Below are 22,206 nucleotides of genomic sequence, written 5' to 3' on the forward strand. Positions count from 1 at the left end.
AATTGTTACAAAACAACTCTTGGACATTTACTTTACCCTCAACAAATGATGGAAACTTAATAGGTAATAGAAGCATTTTGATATTTACAAAATTTTATTAATCTATAATTGTTCACCACTTCATTAATATATCTTAAAATTATCGTTAATATATTTTTAAAATACAATTATAAGTTAACTATTAGGTTCATAAAAACCACATTATATATTTTAAAATAAAAACACTTAAAATAAATTTGTTTGACGGATTAAAAATTCATTCTCAAGATATATTATATACTCATATTTATTACAAAATTTAAAAAACTAATAACTTTCGCGTTTATCATACTTTCCCACACTTATATTTGTATTTCCACGAGGAGGTGGGAATGAGATATTATCATGGGAATGAAGGAAATTATTTCCTAAAATACCATTGATTTATTTTTTTATTTAAATCATTTTGAATTTTAAAACATATTCCTAGAAATATTAAAAATATAACCAACAATATTTTTTTAAAAATACCCAAGTATGATATTCCCATGTTATATTACTGGGAATAGCACTCTCAAGAATGAAAAAAGATTCTGGAAAACAAACATCCCCTAATCAATCATATATACCTACAATTTTTCAATTTTGATAAAATTTAATACAAATAACTAAACTTATACAATTATAATTTAACTAGTATTAGGTTGATAAAAACCACATTACATATAAAATTATTGATGGTATAACGGCTATACTAGTCTAATTTGATCCATAGGTTTCACGATTCAGAAGGATGAAGATTCCCACGGTGTAAAGCTACAGCAATCATACATGAAGAGAAAAAGATACACAACCAAAGGCAAACTAGAACTTGTTTTGCACTTCATCTCATTTGTTAACTTGCTAGCATTCATTGATGTTAATAGATACATCACTAACGTTACAAGATGAATATACTATTCTCAACCAGTTAACCACTATCCCCCGTTAAAAGAAAAGAAAAACAACACTGCATGCAATGGATTAATCCCTGCAGGTTGGTCTTGTACCAATGACACGTTTAACTTGTCCCAGCAGAATCCCTGCATGGAATGATTTATGGTTCTCATCATTTTTGAATTGAATAGAACTTTGATGAAACAAGACAAGACCAGAAAATACGGCTATTTTTATAGCTCGAAAACAAATTTCTTCATGAAATACAACCGCCAAGTAAACAAGACCAGTTCTTAATGAAAATGTTCTCAACAAACTTTCATACAATGATCAATGTAATTACTTATTGCTACCACTGCATCCTTGTAATCATATTATCAAAGAAAAAACAGTATTTATAAGACATAATATTATTACAATGGAGGCAGTATCTCAGCCTTCGTTCTTTACATTGTTTGCATTTCTAACCTTTTGCCAGTCCGCACAATTGGTTAATCTTATCCCTGCAGTAGCTTTTAATCTACCATTTAAGCCTAACAGACAAATGATGGTGTACCTTACCTTGTCAGGTTTCTTGCCCTGGACTCCTATCATTGTTGTTAACACCATCAGAAAGGTGAACCCATAAGCTTTGACTTCTTTCAACACCATTTTCCCAGGTTTGTTGTCTTACACTCCTATCATTGGTGTCACCACCATCAGAAAATTGGGCCCACACACTTCGACACTTTCCTTCTCCACTAAATTCCTCCTCGCATCCTGCCACAGTCTTTAGCAGTTCTGATTGCAGCAAGGGACAATTTTCCTTAAGATACTCAAAACCATCAGATTGCATCACAGCTGCAAGCCAGAATAAAGTAAGAAATGATATGAGAGTCAACTGTTATACATCTGAGGTCTTGGCTTGATCATTTAATGATGTCTAGGCTATCACTGAAAATGAAAGTTCTAGAAGACAAACAGAACTGTGTACAGGATGAGATGCCAATATGTGATTGAAAAATGTAGGGAGAACAAATTGATATGCAATTATGCATGCAATTACAAACTAGGGAAGTACATAGTACTAGAAACTACGGACTACAGAATAAAAAGTATGAGAAGTATAACAAAGAAATCTATATATAGCCTTTTCAACAGAAACTTCCCAAGGAAGAGCATTGAAAAGTAGGAAATGCAAGACATAGATGATAGAAACTAAATTTTGGTGCCTCTGCAATCTTTTCACTACTAAATGGGTCAAAATATGTCTGTTCATTCAGCTAAAAAAAAATATGGGAATAATACAATTAATCAATGTAGAACTTACTTTTCCAGAAAAAGGGTACTTCCTCAATCATCACAAGAAAAAGAGCAAGAAACAAAAAGAAAAAAACTTCAATCACAGTTGTCTATCAAATATTAGTAAAATAGATAACATAAGATGTAGGATAGGTGGAAAAGATGAGGGTGTGTTTCTTTTTTGTTGTTCCTTTTTTACACTATAAAGTAAAAGCATTTACATTTTTGGAAGATAGATAGTCTTTATTTTCGTGTAGACAATGGGTACAATCCTTATTTATGGAAGAGACTTAATCAAGATTAAAAATAAAGGGTACTGCTTCACATGTTCATAATACTGAGAATTAAAGCTTATTTCCATACCACCAAGTCTGCCAGCCGTAAGAATTTCCAGCAACAACAGAACAAATGAGTTTGTTCATGTATAGCATGTATGATCCAGTGGTTTTGCCAAATAACAAGTAATGCAGTCATCAAAATGATGAGAATATATTACAAGCTAAAAAGTGCCTGACTATGAATTTGAGTGTAGACTTGGGTGGGAGAGTTGAACAGAAAAACTCACCGACAAGGTTTTCAGCAGAAAATTGTAGACAGACAGACTTCAATTCTGTAGCACGATAACGATCAGCAAGAGCCAGAATATAGGCAACAGAATCTATGGAGATGTCTTTGCAAAGTACAGACTCGCACATCAGTTTAAGTCTTGGCAAACCATACTTTTCTGCAGCAGCTAACAACTTTGCAGCAAATGATTCAGATACCGAAGGCAAGAATGATGAACGTGACATAAAGAGCTCTTCATCATCTATTAGAGTGTCTCTATAAATAAAATGAAGCAAAGCCTGCTCAACAATAGGACACAAGAAACATTAGACAACCAAGCAAATGATATGCCACGCTGAAACTGAATTATTTAGCAAGTATGTTGCATGAAACAAAAAAATAACTGCAAAAGAATAGAAAGAAAGGCATTTTTAATGAATGTCTTACCTTGAAAACTTTTGGTTCCATGTCAGTAACAACTACATCATGATCATCCTCCTCCATCCCATTAAAAAACTCGGTTTCAAATGCAGTTGATCGAGCAGCCAAAACAAGCTTATGTGCATGAAACCTTTCTCCACCGACAGAGAAAGTAACATCTGATCCCTCCTCATTCTCTAACAGCATCCCGAAATGTGCCCCAATATCGGATTCGGGAACCTGTATTGTGTTTAACTTGGAACAATCAATGGAAGACACCACAACACCAACAGTGCAGTTTATCTTCAAGCAGTCATCCTTGAGGAAAGTTGACGCCTCGAGTTGAGCCCGTTTGAAAAATCTCTTATACCCCCTAACATACACAACCAATGCATCATGATAACCATAACACAACACAAAAGCAGATAAAACAGCAAATAACTCAGGATGACATCCTAATTCCTAAGCATATAAAAAATCAGAGGGCTCTCAATGACATGTTAGAAAAAGCATACCATCAACTAATAGCATTAAAGTCATTATTTTAAGGTAAAATACGTTTTAGGTATGTGAAAATATCTCAAATTTTGGCTTTAGTCCTTTATAAAAGTCTATACATTTTTAGTCCCTATATTTTAACAACACAGCCATATCACTTTTTCGAAACATGTAGTTAAAATTTTATAAGGACTAGAACCAAACTTAGAGATATTTTGAAAGACCAAAAGCATATTGTACCGTTTATTTTTTTAAAAGGAGAAACTATCAAAAAAGAACATATATCTAGATTCTTCTGACTTTCAGACGCTGAATGTTGATGGTAACTTGTCGTATTCTCCCAAGTGCGCTGGCTTTGGTCGTATTATCTCGGATAATATGGGTCAGAGGATTTATGGCTTTGCTGGCCACATTGGACAGTATGATATTACATACACAAAGGAGTTAATGGGAATTTACAAAAGTCTTTCAGCTGTTTGGGAGTTGGGGTATCAAAAGATTGTTGTTCTTTCCAATTCTGCTTACGCTAAACCATCAATAAACTCCACCCAAGCCAATAGCACCAATATGCAGGAATCATTAAAACTATCCAAGACATTCTGGAATTGCAGTTGAGTTGTGCAGCTTAACCACACTCTTTTGCTTTCTTTCCTTATGCACCAATTTTTCCTCATGCAGGAACTACCCAGAGACATCAATTTTTTTTTTTTTTATCATTGACAAATGTTAGTTTATTAGAATGTTAGTTTTGTTAGCATATGAGACCGAACCCGCAACCTTTCCTCGCTTCTCTTCTCCTCCTTAACCATCCAACCCACCTTATATCTCCCCAGAGTGGATTGAATCTGGGACCATTCCCCTCTTCCCTTCTCCCTTAACTTATATCTCCCCCAGAGACATCAATATTAAAATCAAAGAGTAACAATCCATACAACAACAACAACAACACTCAATTTCACCATCCCTTGAAAACACTACCATCTAAATTGAACCCTAACCCTAAACCAGAAACAAAAGAAACTAACTAACCACATGCTGCCGCGGTATTTGAGAGTGTAGGGGCCGCTCTCGAGCGAGCGATCGAAGTGGCTATGCACCTTGTGCTTCCCATTCCCGCTCTGGTCGAGCAGCGTGAGCTCAAACAGGGCGCGGACGTCGGTGCCCTCGGAGGCGAGCGCGATGAAGACGGAGACGTAGGCGGAGTTGTCCTCTGGGTTCTTGCCGTCAGGGTAGAAGTATATCGCCCACTGGTACCCTCCTACCGTGAACGTCTCGCTCGCGATGTGTTTTCCGACTCCGATCCCCTTCGCCAGCGAGTATCCCTTTATCACGAACTTGTGCGACCCGTTCACCGTCTCCGTCACCGACCGCGAACTCGTCCGCGACGCCAGCACGCCGCCGCCGCCGCCGTTGCTCCTGCTCGCGGTGTGCATCTCAATCAACCCGATCCGCGTGACCAGACCATGTACGGACGGGGTTTTTATCGGGAAACAGGATTTTCTTTGCTTTTTTTTTCTTCTTTTTCGGGAAAGTGAAGAGAAATGGATCTGCTGTATAATAGTATAACTATATAATCCACGTAATGATTTGAAATTTTGAAGTTTTTTTTTTCTATTTTTTTTTCCAATTATTAGTTTGATAGGTCTCGCATACATATACGAGTGGGGGCACAATACGAAAATAAGTAAGATCGTTAGGTTTTTTAAAATTTTAATTAATGACTGATGTTTTTTTTTTTACTTTTTACTTTTTACTTTTTTTTTGTTTTTCTTTCCTTCCTTCCTTCCTAATTTATGATTCATCACTGGGATAAAGTTCTGTCTCGAGTTGGTGGCAGTGTCTCTATTCTTGTTCAACATGGAACTTGTTTGTTGTTCGACTATAAACAACGAAGGTAGAGCAGCACCAAAGCCACGACTCCAAATCCGAATGCACCACCATTGTAATCATTAATTTTTTGTTATTGTTGTGAACTTTTTATGAGATTGTTTCATAAATTGATCATATGATGTTTTTCTTACGAGGATATATATATATATATATATATATATATATATATATATATATATATATATATATATATATATATATATTCTATCAACTATTGGATGATATCAAATATAACTTTAGTTATCTATCCTCTTTCACACTGTAGATAACACTAGAAAGACAAATAGGATACTAGAAAGATTAAGAGTTTGTTTGGATCTAAGATTATAAGTGTTTTTAAGAGTTTATTTACTGAAAAATAATCTATATTTTTAATAAAAAAAATATCAAAAATAATTATGATTTGTATCCAAACAAACTCTAAATCTAGATGTCTTTCCCCCTCTTCCTATTCATATAGCTAATCCTCTTACAAATGAACTAAATGTATTTGTTTCTTTAAACTTTGTATTCTAAGTTTCTGAAACATTTTTTTACAATTTTACTCATGCAGCATGAAAGGTTGAATTTTGAAATCTGAGATAAATAGGAGGCCTAATAGCTTCGAGAAGGATAGGTCAAATTCATAACTGCACATTCGGCTGTTTTTTTTTTTTACTGGCACATTGGGCTGTTATTTCTGAACATTTCAGGACAAAATATTGCGTGGTGGTTGTGCATCCATCCATGAGTCTATCTGCCGAGTTATTTGATGCAATTCAAGGTAGAGTTGTTAGAGACCGAGCTTTGTTATCAATCAATTGTTTCTTACTATTTAGACTACAACACCCATTTTTATTCTAATATTTCTTAGTATTTTTTTCTTTATTGTATGTATATGATTTTTATACAGTGTATGTATTTTTATACATGGCCATAATAGTATATTTTTTATACCCAGTTGTTTATCTTTTGTATACAGTGTGTACTTGATCAGTTGCACTACGTTGGTTCTCCTTAATGCATTTTCAAATGAAATGACTGATTTATAGAGAAAGCCAAAGCTTTTCGTCTTCAATAAACATGGCTCAAAGAAAGAAAACAAATTTCCCAAAAGGTTATCAATATTAAATCTTGGAATACATAAATGAAGGGAGAGTACTATATTTTGATTGAGGTGTGATTTTTAAATACATGCCATATATACACATTATTTATTTCTTTACATTTCTATTTTTTTAATTAATTATATCATATTATTTATCATATTTAACATTCAATTCTCTGTGTGTGTATTTGTATGAAATACATGATTCATGAATAATTTTCATTTTGATTTTAATGATCTTCTTTATATATTATTATATAATTAAAGTTAGTTAGTATAATAAAAAATAAAGACACACAGACGTGATAATGTTTGTATGTGTTTTTGCTAGTATTTATAAATTATAAAATGAGTGCTCTCTCCTACAATTTTGAGTACCTTTTCGTTTTTCTTTTCTCAACACATTTTTGGGGTTATGTCACAAAATACTTGTTAGTTATGTTGACTCAATTTATTATTGGAAATAACCTATTATATACCGAGGGACTTGTGCATATTACATAGAAAAATTCTTGAAGACATTGTAATTTTATACATTTTAGGTCTATCTTGTTCCTGACATATACATACTCGTGGGCTTGTCATTGATCGTGTGATTAGTGATCATTCTTAGTTGGTGAGTTCATAATTGATTAGGAATCATGATTTTGGACATTGAGAACAACAGATTTTTCCACTAACAACTTCAATCACTCACAATTATCTTTAATTAATGCCTCTTCAGGCTTAACACAAGGTTATACAACCAAATATTCTTTGTTATTAGGGTTTCACAAAAAACGAAGCTAGGTTTGCACAATAATTCAAATTTACGAGGATATGAAACTTATATTAAGTGTAGTTAAAAAAAAACTTTGTTAACAACGAACATTAAAGTCAAAAGCTTAGAAGATCAAGTTCAAAAAATTGTTTAAGTTCGCGTGTCACATCTGCTTTTTTCTTTGAAGACTTCTATATATATATATATATGCCGGTAAAAAAAAAAATTTCCCTTGAAAGATGGCTTATTCTTGAGTAAATTCCAAGGGCATATTTTCACGCTTTCATACAAATTCTTTTTGTCTTATAGCAATTCATTTTATTATAAGTTTTTAATTTTAATTTCAGTACATTTTTTAAAAGTTGGGTGGTAAACATAACGTCACACTCCCCTCATGCTTGGCAGTAACTGGCCTCTTATTTGGTCGATGAAAGTGCCACCGACAGTGAAGTTGTTGTGCCGGAAAGTTTGTAGAGACTGTATTCCAACTAGAGCCATTTGCAAAAAAAAGGTGTTCATTGTCCCCTAACTTGTTCTCTTTGTGATACTGATATTGAGAATGCTTTTCACGTTTTTGTGACTTGTCTAAGTAGCCAAGAATGTTGGCAGCAGCTGGGGTTGAGACAAAAGTTGGAGGAGTTATGTTTGCTAGTTGAAACATTCTCGGAATTATTTTTCTTATTAATGCAACAGATCGATCATCAGCAACAGAAGATATTTGATGCAGTTTGGAATGATAGTAGATATGATTCAAGTGTTGTTAGAAGAGGAGATGCTTATTAATTATTATCAAGACTGGGCTCGAGCATTACAAGACACTAAGCCTAATGAATTTCTGCAGCAACATCATTCGAGGGTTTCATGGATTCCACCGGTTCAAAGCAGGCTGAAAAGCAATGTGGATGCTGCATTCTTCAATGAGATGAACTACACAGGCTATGGTTCGTGTGTTATAGACAACCTTGGCCAGGTGATTGTTTCAAGAACGTGTTTGCCTGTCATGGAAGGAGAAGCTTTTGGTCTTAGCTTGGCTGTCAAGTTTGCGATATCATTATTGGGATTGCAAAATGTGGATTTTGAAACAGATAACAAAGAAGTGGCAGATAAGAGGCTTTTGTCTTTGAATCCAACTTATGCTGTTGGTTTTTTGAGGAGACATAGTATGGAGTTGCTCATGCTTTGGCTAAGACATCTCCATCCTTCACTAGTCTTCAAGTTTTCTATCAAACTCCCTATTTCATTGCTCATTTAATTAATAATGAAATGCCTTGAATTTGCTTTCGTCAAGGAAAAAAAAAAGAGTTGGGTGGTAAACAAACTAAATTTAAAACCCTGCAGAGAGAATTGGACTTTTTTTTTGGTTTGATCTTATTTGTTAGTTTCTCTCTCTCTGATGTTTCTTTTCTATTTTATATTCTATTTATAGTTATAGACGAAATTAGGTGTTCACAAAGATATTAGGAAGGAAAAAACAGGTTATTAATACCTCGATCCTCCACTTGTTTTGTGTGTATCAACCAAAAAATTATTAGTATTTGAATTTTAATTAAACACATTAAATATATATTTAATTTTTTGTTCAAATTGAAGATTTTCCTCTCGTATGTCTGAAAAATCAAAATACTATTATTATCGTAACTAATCTTGATTAAAAAGTAAATGTAATCAGTACGAGTATGAGATCTAAAAAACATTAATGACATCACGAGCCAACCACTACATACTATTACATTACATGATGATCATCATTATATAGATTTAGGATTATGGTTGATAAAATTAGGTGAAAAATTAGTTCAAAATTAAAAAGTTAACTAAAAATTGAAAAGTTAATTAATAATTAAAAATTGGTAGTTAGTAACTGAAAGTGTAAAATGATAAAAAAAATAATAAATCATGATTTATTTTAAAAAAATAATAAAATAAATAAATAAATATATGGAGGATAAAAAAAATTAGAAGATAAAAATTAATTTTAAAAAAAATATTATTTCAAGTCTCAGAAAATATTAAAAATTAATAAAAAATTATTAAAAAAAAAATATTTATGCAACTGTAAAACAAACTTTTTAATTAATAAACAAATTAAAAATTAATAAAAATATCTTATCGAATATAACTTTTATATATATATATGGTTGTTGTCTAGTGTCAACACTATAGAAAAGGTGAACACTTGAGGTTATTGTGTTCATTTAATACCATTTCCCAGGTTTGTTATTGTGCTCACACAAAAAAATGGACAATTTTCCTATTTTACTTCTCCATTAATTTTTTCTCCCATCTTGTCATAGTCTTTTGCAGTTCTGAGTGTAATAACGGACAATTGTTCTTAAGATACTCGAAACTACCAGATTGCATGACAGCGACAATAGACAAAAAAAGAAGAAAGAAATGATATGAAAATAAATTGTCAACAAATAAAAACAAATGCAGACACCAAAGATGAAGTGAATCTATTGCAAGCTAAAAAATATGTGATGACCATGAAGTATTTTTTTTTATTAGTAAATATTAATTATTAATTTTTGTTAACAGAAGAAGTTGAATCTGTAATTTCTTTTTTTCTTTCTTAATCATCCAATCAATCAATCTTATATCATATATAATCATAAAGTATGAACTCAAATGTAGAATTGGGGGGTGAGAGTTAAGCTGGAAAACTCACCATCAAGGTTTTCAGCAGAAAAAATTGGACAGATAGACTTCAATTCGGTGGCACGATATCGATCAGCAAGAGCCAGAATATAGGCAACGGAATCTATAAATGTGTTTGCAAAGTACAGATTCACACATCAGCTTAAGTCTTGGCTAATCATATTTTCTGCAGCAGCTAACAACTTTGCTGGAAATGATTCAGACAACAAAGGCAATAATGACGAACGCGACATATAGAGCTCTTCATCTTCAATAGGAGTGCCTGATGCATAACAATAGGACACAAACCAATTAGATAACCTATCAAATGATATGATATGCCACATTGAAACCGGCCGAATTTATTATTAGTACATATGCTACCTTGAAAACCTTAGGCTCCATGTCAGTAACAACTATTATCTCTCGATCATTCTTCTCCATCCCATCGAAAAATCGAGTTTCAAACACAGTTGACTGAGCTGCCAAAACAAGCTTATCTGCATGAAACCTTTCTCAGACAAAGGAGAAAGTAATGTCAGATAACTCTTCATCTTCTAGCAACATCACAAAATTTGCTCCTATGTCAGACTCAAGAACATGTATTGTGTTTAACATAGAAGAATCAATGGGCGACACCAAAACACTAACAGTGCAGTTAATCTTCAAGCAGTCATCCTTGAGGTAAGACAATCTCTCAAGGTGTCCCCTTTTGTACGTAAAACCGTTAATACCCAATAATTAACACACACAACAAAATCAGTGCCATATCACTAATCACTCCATAACGGGCACCACCAAAATCAGATAAAACAACTAATGATGATGATGTCCAAATCATATCACAAAAATCACAAAGTTCTTTAGTCCCTTAAAAAGTTTAATATTTTTTAATCCCTGTATTTCAATAAAACACATGACTTTAACCCCTGACAACTTAGTGACAAGAGATAAAAGTAAAATCATATCAATTTTATTTAATTTTATTTCAGAAACCATACCTCTTTTTGTAAACTGTGGACATATAATATTGGGAAAAATTCAAATTATATATCCTCTAAAAATAAAATCAAATTAAAATATATAAATGAAGGACAGTCTTTATCTCTTGAGATAACTTTTAGGATTGAATTAGATCTTTCGTATTCATTCTAAGATGATACAAGAATAAATTCTATTCAATATTTAAGTCTCATATTCAATATTAATAATAAAAAAAAAATGTCACCCACCATTTATTGATCATGCATCAAGTCTAAGAAATGTCGAGTCCCATATCGTCTAAATAAAGCCAAATTAGAAGAGCAACCCTCCGTTAATTTTTGGACTTGATTAAGTCTCTCACATTCATTTTAAGATATAAATATAACAATACATTTTAGTCTTAATTTCTTTAAAAGGAGAAATGAACGAAGTTTTAAAAATTGGCTCAAACCGATTAGTCATACTAGAAACTAGTGGTTTGATCGTTTCAAGCCTCTTGTTAGATAAGATATGCCATCGACTCAGCATGACCCGGTACTAAACGACCGATTTTTTCAGATAAACCGATGTCTCAGCCTAGTTCACATTTTTTTTTTTTAAATCATACACATTGCTGCACATAACTCATGAAGATACAAAAAAAAAAAAAAAAAAACTACGTGGGAGTCAAACTCACCCTACACAAGACACAAGCAAGTTTCACCACTAAGCCAAGTTAACCAGTTGATATATTGATAATATATATATATATATATATATATATATATATATATATTATTTTATACTAGTTTGTACCGTTCAATTGAGATGAATCATCAGTCTGACCAGTGGTCTAATGTCCTTGTGAGTCGATTACTGATTTGAATGTTAAAACATTGGAAATGAACATTAAACAATGAAAACATTGAAACTAAACTAATGTTGTTGTGATTTTTGAAAGTGTGGGGCCCATCCTTGAGGTAGAGACCGTAGTGGTTTTCGACAGCAACAAAATGTTTTCGTTGCTCTCTTAGGTCGAGCAATGTGAATTTGATCAGAGCACAGACATTGGTGCCGTCAGAAACAAGTGCAATGAAGACAGAGACATAAATGGAGTTATCTTCGAGGTCCTTGCCGTAAGGGTAGAAGTATAGAGCGCACTGGTGCCTTCCCACTCTGAACGTCTCGCTTGCGATGCCCATTAATCCTTTAACCAAAGAGTAACCCTTTACCTCAAACTCGTTGCCACAGCTGAGTTGTATATCTCACATGCCATTTGCTTGGGAAACTGAAGGAAAATGGATTTAGAGGTGCTAGAGATAGATTTTGTGTTATTGGTTCCAAAATCTAGTCCACTTCTTGCTTATGTTCAACTTCTTTGCATAAAATAAATAATAAAGGAAAAACGAACAAAAGAAGAACAAAATTAATGAGTTGATCGTGAAGAATAAATTTAATGGTTTGAAGAAAAAAATTAATGAGTTGAAGATTCTTCTTTTTTACTTTGAATTAATATTGAAGGTTCCATGTGCATAATATAACTAGGTTTTCGTCCTGAAATCATCAACGACTTACATGTTATATAATTTTTTCTCTTGTAATCGATTTTATTTCTCTAGACAAAAAATTTCTTGTTAATTTTATTAAATAGTAAATGTTGAATAACATATTTAATGCTTTTAATTATTTGTTGACTGATTTGAACTTTGACCATTCTCATGGTTCCCGTTTATATTTTTGAAATGCTTAAATTTAACGTGAGATGATAAGTTTTAATATAAAGTAAGGTAATGAAATTTGAATAAAAACTCATGGAAATTATTTTATTATTAAGTAAAATGATAAATAATGTTTATTTAGGTTTAAATGTACTTTTATTTCTTATAATTTATTCATCTTTTATTTTATTCCCTATAATTTTTTTAAAAGATCTTTGAAATTCGTTTTCTTTTGTGGTTAGTTCTTGTTGAAATTTTCGTACGGTTGGTGATGTCTACAAGTGTCATCTTAGCTAATAATTCAGCAAGTGCAATTAACAAAAAATGTCATGTCAAAAGGCCACGTCATCAGGGACTGAAAAAAACTACAGGAATTACAAACAAAAAAATTTATAGGACCTATTATTTTAAGGAATTAAAAATAAAAAATTAAAGGAATTAAAGACATTTTTTTACAGAGAATAAAATCAAAATTTAGGCTATGCTTATGCATTATATTGTAAATTTTGAATTTAAATATATTTTGTATTTGTAAAATTTGTAAAACTTGAATTTTGTCTGGGTAATATTTTAAATCTGTTTTTTTTCATGATACCATTATAAATTTATAACATGTAAAATTTTGACTTGAGCATATATACATTTGGTTATATCCGAATTTATGTGTCTAATGATTGTCCACTCAGAACTCCGACACGTGTGCAATCATCCGACGCCACACCTCTTTCTCTTGCTCTCCCACGCCCCCCCTCCGCCGCCGTGGGCGTGCTTTTCCCGTCAACTCCCTTCCCGATGGCGTTAGTGGTGTTTTGCTCTCTGACCAAGGTTTACTCTACCTACTGCAGAAATTATTGTTCTTCACGTACATATTGTTCTTATCACTTTCTTTGTCAATGATCCTTCCCTTATTGTTCTTCATATAGATATTTGTAAATGATGTTATAGCCGAATTAAAATCAACAAATAGATCCAGAAACTGCAAGTGTGGCTTTTGGAGCATCATTGATGTGTATCCAAATCAAAATAGCTTGTACTCACTAATATCCATTTTCGAATTCTGATAATGTAACAATAAAATCCAGCCAGAGTTAGAGTTGATCAGCTAGTTAAAATTTCACTTCTGTTTGGCAGAACTTAATATTGTGAACATTTTGATTTCTATGAGGCAATGAATAAGTGTATATTTCCCTATTTTCCAATACACCTCCGACACGCTCATTACTTCTTGAGTTTGATGCGTGAACAATGAATGGTGAGGATATCATCTTAGAATGAATCATGTAAAAAGTCTAATCAATTCTAAAATCTAGTTCAAGAGACGAGAATTGCTCCTTATTTATATTTTAATTTGACTTTATTTGTATACGACGTGTGACTTGAGTATTTTCTAATAAATTAAAACACAATTAGCCCAAAACTTTGACAATCCTATTAAGCTGGAAAGCATGCTATGACAGTTCCCATCCCACTCCATCTTCTGCATAAATACCAGAAAAGATTAAAAAAACAACTGGCTCGTATATAGTGTATACCAATTTTAGATTTATCACTTTAGAAATGAGAAGGAAGAATAGCAGAAACTAAAAGAAGAGGGAAACCTCCGCAGCATGAAGACATAAGATGGCAACAGATCGAAAGACGAGAAAAAAGATGAGAAATTTTATACAATAAAATTCAAATAAACTATCACAAATAAACAATATTAAACTCTATTATCAATAAATATTAACAGATTCAATATTTTGTAAGAACTAAAATTTATTGAAAGCATACTAATTTATATATCAGAACTTACTATAAATACAAATAGCGTAATACTTACATCATCTTATTACGTGAAAAAAATTAACTTATCCAATAATTCTCACGTACAACTTACATCATTTTACGTGTATGTGACATTTTTTTAATCTGTAAATGACAAATGACTTTTTTTTATTATAAAAAATCACTGTTTCTTTCAGCAAATGAGAGAGAGAAATAGATTAAGCGCAAAATAATAAATCACTGTTTCTTTCAACGAGTGATCACTCGCTGTAGAGGGCTGGTTCACCAACTTATATTTGAAAGCATTTCATTTCTGGAATGCAAAGGAAGAAAAAACTGTGAAAGGGGTTGAGGCATTGTGGGAGTAGAGGTTCATTTTTTTTTTTTTTTACATAACTTCCATTTGTGAGGGCGAGCCTTGGTGCAGCGGTAAAGTTGTGCCTTGGTGACTTGTTGGTCATGGGTTCGAATCCGGAAACAGTCTCTTTGCATATACAAGGGTAAGGCTGCGTACAATATCTCTCCCACATACCTTTGCATAGCAAAGAGCCTTTGGACAATGGGGTACAAAGTTTTTTTTTATAACTTCCATTTGTGTGAGAGTCAGTAGAAGTGAGGGAAAAGGTTTCCTAGAAAAAAAGTGGAAAACAATAATAGTAATTGTTGGACTTATATATTTGTTTTTATTTATTAAGGGCATAATTGTCTTGTAAAAAGAGAGACTAAAAAGCGATTATCAGAAATAATATTCCTTTTTATCTATTGTTATTTGTATGTATGCATGTATAATTTAGTTGGTTTATGAACCCATCGGGACAAACTATACATGATTCAAGTAGAACATGCTTATTTAATAAGCTCACTTCACAAAAAAAAATATTTAACAAGCTCAATTTACAAGCTAAGTAGTAGTTCATTTCATTTGGTTCATAAATTATATTGTGTAATGAATCAATTGAGTCTCAAATATATGTTTCAATTCATTCAAAGCTCTACATGCACATATAACAACTTTAACTCTCATCCTCCAAACAGTAAATACCTATATATGCATACATGAACTCATTAGTCATTACCCATGTTTTACTTAAGTACTAAATCAATATAAAAAATACAAATTAAATAAATTGTGCGCTACAACTAAATTGAAAAATTATTCTTTAATCATTCAAATATAATCATACTACAAACATTACTAAAAAAAATATTTTTTTACCACGCGTATTTAAAGTCAGTTGTAAAAAAAAATCATGTTATTTGAAGTATGATAAAAATTTTATAAATACGCTAAATATTTTAAAGATAGTTTTCACCAAATAGACCTTCAATAATATAAAATGAAGATGATCAAAATCATCTTTTGAATAGTATAAAATGAATATCTCCCTTCTCATCTATTTCTCAACGCCCATTCCCTTTATCTCAAAATTGTGTGATCCATTTGTTGTCTTCATCACCGATCGTTGTGGCCACCGCTGCCACCAGATTGTACATCTCACATGCCATTTTCTCGTAAAAGTGAAGGAAAATGGATCTTCAGGTGCTAGATAGATAGATGTTGTTGGTTTGAACTTCTTTAACAATTTGGTCGAGCAACATGACTTCGAAGAGCACACGAACATCGGTGCCGTTGAAAATGAGTGCAATGAAGATGAGACAAGTTATCTTTCTACTCCTTTCCATCGACGAAGATGTATATAGGCCACTGGTGCCCTCCCACCGTGAACACCTCGCTTGCAATGTATTTCCTGACACCCATTACCTTTATCTCAAAACTTTGAGATTCGTTCATTGTCTTCATCACCGACCATGAATTTGTGGCTACCGCTGCCAGCTGGTTGTAGAACTCACATGCCATTTTCTCGGAAAAATCAAAGAAAATGGATCTGCAGGAACTAGATAGATAGATGATGTTGTTGTTGGTTTAAATGTAACCCACTTTGGGATTTCATTCAACTTCTTTACTTGAAACATAATACTGGGAAAGGAACAAATAATTAAATGCATTAAATATTACTTAATAAAATGCACAAGAAAAAATTTGTTGAGAAAATAAAAAATTAAAAAAAAATCCTACTATAATCTAGTGTCAAAGTGAAAAAAATCAAATCATTAATTTTTTTTTCTTTTATTGTTCCTTCCCCTTTATTATTTATTTCAAGTGAAGAAGCTAAAAGAAATCAAAAAGTGGGTTAGATTCAAACCAACAACAACATCTGTCTATCTAGCGTCTGCAGATCTATTTTCCTTCACTTTTCAAAGAGAATAACATGCAAGATGTACAACCCGGTGGCAGCAAGAAGTTCAAGATCCGTGTTGAAAACAATGAACGGATTGCACATTTTGAGATAAAGGGAATGGACATCGGGAAATACATCAAAAGTGAGATGTTCATGCTGGGAAGGCACCAATGGACTGTATGCATCTACCCCAATAACAAGGAGCCAGAAGATAACTCAGCTTGCATTCTGTTTCAATGGCACTGATGTTCGCGTGCTCTTTGAACTCACGCTGCTCGACCAGAGCAGCAAAGAAGCTTGAGTTAAATTCAAACCAGCAACAACATCTATCTGAAGAAGATGAATGATCCAAAAGTTGGTTAGATCATCATGGAATAAAACAAACTGACTGCAATCATGAATTGCAATCGTTCACACCAATAATAATTAAAATCTCAATTTAAAGAACACAAGCAAAAAGTGGAAGTCTATTATGTAACTAAGGGTAACACAGGGGTGTGGTTGCACTCCCTTTCACTTCATACAAATTAACACCAATTACAAACAATTAGGGTGGGCCAACCCTTTTACCCATGACCAAAGTCATACCAATGACAAAGATAATATCATTCTCTCTTACCTCTAAAGAAGCTTTTTTACATGGCAAGAAAGATGAAAGGTGGTGTGGCTTAGTTCGTACTATTCTTCAATCCTCAACTGCCACAACTCTGACAACATGACTATCTTAAATGAAGAAAAACATGAAAAAGAGGCAGAAAGGTTTAGGTTAAAACACCTAACGAAACCCTAAGATAAGTTGGGCTTTAGAAGACAAAAGTCCAACATATGGGTCCGGCCACAAACTCTTAAGGATTTTATATAAAACATTTTAATTATGAAAATCCTCTTTTTTATATTTCTGAAGCTCCAAAGCCTTCTCCAAAATTATTTAATAACCAAATAAAATAAAATAAAGCATATAAGAATCACTATCACACACACATATAAAACTGTAAGGCGTTACAATCACTACAAGAAAAAAATGGATTTAACAAGGTTTGTATTTGGCTTTAAAACCCCCATAAATTACACATGGTATAGAAACCCTAGGAGCATACCAGGGTTAAATTTGATAGGAACATAATTGAAAAAGATTAATGAATGATTAACTGATTGATATTTAAGATATATAATTTAAAGTACACTAATTTGATACAAATAATATTTGTAAAAAAGATAAATTTTAATGATTAGAATGAAATGAAATTCAATGTTGTCATTCTACGAAAGTAGTAAAGTGTAATGATCAATTAGAATGAAAAATAAAGTGCATAGCATCTGTTCGCAAGAGTATAAATTAAGGATAGAAAAGAAATGAGTAATTAAGAAAGCTGAAATTAACAATATTTAAAACAATATCATTCTAAAATACAAAAAACAAGACATTTTATTTTAGAAGTACATATTGTAACAAATATTACATTACTTATAACTATTATTTATTGAATTATCTTAATTATATAATTCTTAGATGAATAAAAATTAATTATCATTTTCCCTAAACTCAGTAGGGTCATTCTAATAATTAGAATTTATACCATTTGCATGAGTTTTTATGTTCACACTTCATAACATTTTAAGGTTTAAATATATATATTTTTCTATAATTTAACATTTTTTTTATTTTCGTCATTACAAAAATATAATTTATTTTAGTCCTTTCAATATGTGTTTGTTTTCTTTTTCATCCTTAAAAGCTTTAGATTGTGCTTCTACATTGTTTAAAACACTTTTTTCAGATTTAAAGTGCTTTAAGGATGAAAAATAAAATAAACACATTTTGTAAAGACTAAAATAAAAAATTACAAGGACAAAAATGAAAAAACACTAAATTGGAGGGACGAAAACAATATCTAAAACATATTTTAATTATGAATAAAAAATCATGAAATGCATTTAATGTGTTATTCAAATTTTAATATTTAATAAAAATGTACAGGAGTAGTTTTGAGAAAATCAAACATAAAAAAGAAAATAAAATCTACAGTAGGAGAAAAATCATATAACATGCAAGTCAATGATGATATTCAGGACGAAAAGTCCCATGTGGAGAGAACCTCAAGATTAGATAAAAAAAATTCAAATCATTAAAATTTATCTTTAAATCATTAAAAAATTTCTTTGAATCATTAATTTTTTTCTTTAAATCATTAAATTTTTCTTTAAATTATTAAACTTATTTACTTTTTTTGCCTTTTTTTCTTCTGATCCCTTTATTATTTACTTCAAGCATAGAAGTTGACTAGAAACCAAAACTAGATTGGATTCAAACCAACAACACAAAACAACATCCAGGTATACCCATTCTCTTTCACTTTCCGTGGAAAGTTTGTTTCCATGGAAAATGGCAATGTACAATTCGGTGACAGTGACCAAGAGCATTCTAGCGGCTCAGATGAGTTCGAGTGGTCGGTGATGGAGATGGTGGAAGGGTCGAACAAGTTCGAAAAAGAGGGTTACTCTCTGATGAAGGGAATGGGCATTAGAAAATTCATCATGAGCGAGACTTTCACAATGAGAGGGTATGATGGGCCATATACTTCTTCCCCGAAGGAATCGACACTGAACATAGGCAACATTGAAATACAATAAAGCACACTAAAAAGAGAGTTGAATAATGTGTTAGATAAACCTAGAAATCTTTTTTGCAAGGGGATTTGACAAACAAAATGAGTTCTTAGAGAGTTGTCATCAAGTGATAGGTCTTAGGCTTTCACAAAAGACTATGGATTATCGTCCAATGATTTGATGGATAGTTTAATGTAAAATTTGTGTACAAATTAATGTGTCAATAATATGTCTTTAAGAAATACTTAGACAAACTTAAGGAGAATAGTAGAAACACTTAATTTATACTAGTTCACTCAAATTGTAAAGGGTTCTATTAATTAATATTCTAACTAGTATTTTAATCTGACATTCTTGATTTTACAAGTACTCTCTAGGCCACCATTAGCCTAATTCTTAGATTCCCCCTGAATTTAAGAACACCCAAATATTGTTTTGTTACTACGACACTCCTAATTTTCATAAACCACCAGTTCAAAGAATTACAGATCCTAACACTCAAGGAATGTGTTTACAATGATGTAAGACTCGGAACAAAATCTTTGCTAAGCAAAGAATAGACTCAATAAGCATTGTGTTTCACTCAGTAGTATTTCTCTTGAATTCTTTCTCGTTTCTTCTCAATAAATGTATATGTTAGTAAATCCAAAGTGAAGCTTTGATGTGGTTTTTATTCCTGATAGATGATCGAATCATTGTAAGATCTTGTGCATTCAAATTCTGATTATGGTCAATCTGGTCTTCATGTTTCAACTAAAGAGAAGCGAGATTGGTGCAGTCATTGGCTTATGCAATGCGTTCTCCTCAGCAAGGATGATCCTAAATCTATTATTTCAAAAATTGTTCTTCTCATCCTAATTTCAAGCATGAGTCATAGGTAAAAGGAAAGATGATATCGTTTAATAGAATATTCTCCTTATAATCAAGATCTTATTAGAAACATAATGATTGGATCACACTTAATAATATGACGAGTTCATTTTAAGTGATTGATGTTTATTAGATGCCATGTATGACTTAATATGAACAAGCTCCACCGTGAGAATGGACAGTCATAAAGATTGTTTTAAGATTAGAAAGATCTTACAATGTTTACTTCAATTGATAAGTTCGGCTTCACTTATGTATAAAACATTACTCAACATAAATTTAATCTTTATTTTCATCAAAACCTAGAGATAAGTAGATCGTCTAGTTCTAACAAGCATGTGGTTAGAATTCACTTTTTTTCTGAACAATGTTTTATTTGTTTAATTGTTTATTTTCCATTTAAAAAGAGAATAAAATGTACTTTTAGTCTTTTAATATTTCAAAATTTGATTTCACTTTTTACAAAGGTTTAATTGTAAATGTTACCACTCAACTTTTATTATTTTACAAATTTTGCCATCCAAGTTTTATTTTTGCAAATTTTACCACACTCAAGTTTATAATTTTTGTGCATTTTACTATCGCTCACAAAGAAGGATAGTTTTAACTTTTAACATTAGTTGTAATTATAACTGATATACACAAATATAAAAAAATTGACTTTTTACATCATTTTACTATCAACGTGATAGTAAAATGCACAAAAATAAAAAAAATTGGATGGTAAAATTTTTGAAATGTTGAAAGTTGAATGATAAAATTTGAGAAAAAAAATTGAGTGGTAAAATGCGCAAAATTATGAAAATTGGATGGTAAAATTCTTGAAAATAAAACTTGAGTAGTAAAATTCACAAATTAATAAAATTTTGGTAAAATTTGTAATTAAGCCTTTTATAAAAACTTGTTATATTTACCTGTCCAAAATTTACCAAACCGGATAGGTGTTTGAAATAGCAAAGAAATTAAAAAAAGTGATATGCTTTTACTTTTAATCACTCGTCACTATCACCAGGTATTAAAAACAGGCGTTCTTGCAAGAATGTACGGACTAAAAATTTTGAGAGAGACTAGAATTGAGTTAAGAAATATATTGAATGAACAGAGAAAAATTAACCCTAGAATAATGAGTTTAATGCTATTAGTTGATGGTTTGCTTGTTTTAACATGCTAATGAAAGCTTCGTGATTTTTGTAACATGCTTTGGATGTCATGCTGAGTTACTAGCTTTTTTATCCTTTTTTGCGTGTGTTATGAGGTGATCAATGATGCACTGGTTTTGTTGTCTTAGGGGGTTTAAGCAGTTTTTCAAACGAAGACACCATAAAAGTTCCTGAGTCTGATATCGGGGCACATTTTGGACTGCTGTTAGAGAATGAAGAGTATCTGATGTTACTTTCTCAGTTGGTGAAGAAAGGCTCCATGCACATATGCTTGTTTTGGGTGCTTGGTCAACTGCATATGTTTGAAACTGAATTTTTCAATGGAACGGAGAAGGATGATCCTGGTGACATAGTTGTTAATGACATGGAACCTAAGGTTTTTAGGTAGCACATTCATTATAAATCCCCCTATTTTCTTTATCCTTTTGCAGTTATTTTTTGTTCCATGCAACATAAATGCTATTTAATTCATTTTCAGAGTGGCATATCATATCATTTGTATGGTTATCTAATGTTTCTGGTGTCCTATTGTTGCGCAGGCTTTGCTTGACTCTACTTAGGATGGGTCATTGAGACTACTTTTTTGCTTGTTCTATGTTGTAAAGAATTGAACTTTGTGTGGAAATTGATGTTTATAAGTGCTGGACAAAAAAGTGAATTATCTCATGTTTAAGCACTTAAAAATGGATCCTTTACATGTAGAAATGGTAGCTCTAATATGTTTATATGTTTGGTGTATTTTCTAGGGTCTTTGGTGACCTAAAAATGAAGTTTTTGATACTCTGGCATTTTTTTATTGTATATGCAAAAATTGTTTAAATACAGTAGCAAAGTGTGGTTTAGAAAA

The 22,206-nt window shown here is 31.9% G+C and overlaps 2 protein-coding genes and 1 pseudogene across 3 annotated transcripts; 1 reads left to right on the plus strand and 2 right to left on the minus strand.

Annotated features, from left to right (window-relative positions):
• Positions 1–790: 790 nt before the first annotated feature.
• On the minus strand, positions 791–5,217 carry LOC114390489 (BTB/POZ and MATH domain-containing protein 4-like). Of its 2 annotated transcripts, XM_028351227.1 has the most exons (5): positions 4,690–5,217; positions 3,190–3,535; positions 2,762–3,041; positions 1,477–1,755; positions 791–1,061 (listed from the first exon to the last, which is right to left on the minus strand). In XM_028351227.1, the coding sequence occupies exons 1-4, from the start codon at positions 5,091–5,093 to the stop codon at positions 1,481–1,483; spliced, it is 1,305 nt and encodes a 434-aa protein (XP_028207028.1). In that variant the 5' UTR covers positions 5,094–5,217; the 3' UTR covers positions 791–1,061; positions 1,477–1,480. The 2 variants fall into 2 exon arrangements, with proteins under 2 accessions (XP_028207028.1, XP_028207027.1); XM_028351226.1 differs by lacking the exon at positions 791–1,061 and having other exon boundaries at positions 1,127–1,755.
• A 4,436-nt stretch (positions 5,218–9,653) lies between these two features.
• Positions 9,654–12,199, minus strand: LOC114391073 (annotated as a pseudogene).
• A 6,899-nt stretch (positions 12,200–19,098) lies between these two features.
• LOC114391074 (BTB/POZ and MATH domain-containing protein 4-like) lies at positions 19,099–21,919 on the plus strand. The gene is made up of 3 exons (XM_028352068.1): positions 19,099–19,333; positions 21,488–21,735; positions 21,899–21,919. Exons 1-3 carry the CDS (start codon positions 19,099–19,101, stop codon positions 21,917–21,919), a joined length of 504 nt encoding a protein of 167 aa, XP_028207869.1.
• The last annotated feature ends 287 nt before the right edge of the window (positions 21,920–22,206 follow it).

The sequence above is a fragment of the Glycine soja genome, chromosome 16 (assembly GCF_004193775.1).
Source record: "Glycine soja cultivar W05 chromosome 16, ASM419377v2, whole genome shotgun sequence".
NCBI classification, from domain to species: Eukaryota; Viridiplantae; Streptophyta; class Magnoliopsida; order Fabales; family Fabaceae; genus Glycine; species Glycine soja.

Coding starts and splice junctions, on each gene's coding strand:
- LOC114390489 (XM_028351227.1), bottom strand. CDS start 5,093: ATGCACACCGCGAGCAGGAGCAACGGCGGCGGCGGCGGCGTGCTGGCG. Junction 3,536..4,689: donor AAATACCGCGGCAGCATGTG/GTTAGTTAGTTT, acceptor TGTGTATGTTAG/GGGGTATAAGAGATTTTTCA. Junction 1,756..2,761: donor TTCTGCTGAAAACCTTGTCG/GTGAGTTTTTCT, acceptor TCTGGCTTGCAG/CTGTGATGCAATCTGATGGT.
- LOC114391074 (XM_028352068.1), top strand. CDS start 19,099: ATGGAAAATGGCAATGTACAATTCGGTGACAGTGACCAAGAGCATTCT. Junction 19,334..21,487: donor GGAATCGACACTGAACATAG/GCAACATTGAAA, acceptor TTGTTGTCTTAG/GGGGTTTAAGCAGTTTTTCA. Junction 21,736..21,898: donor TTAATGACATGGAACCTAAG/GTTTTTAGGTAG, acceptor ATTGTTGCGCAG/GCTTTGCTTGACTCTACTTA.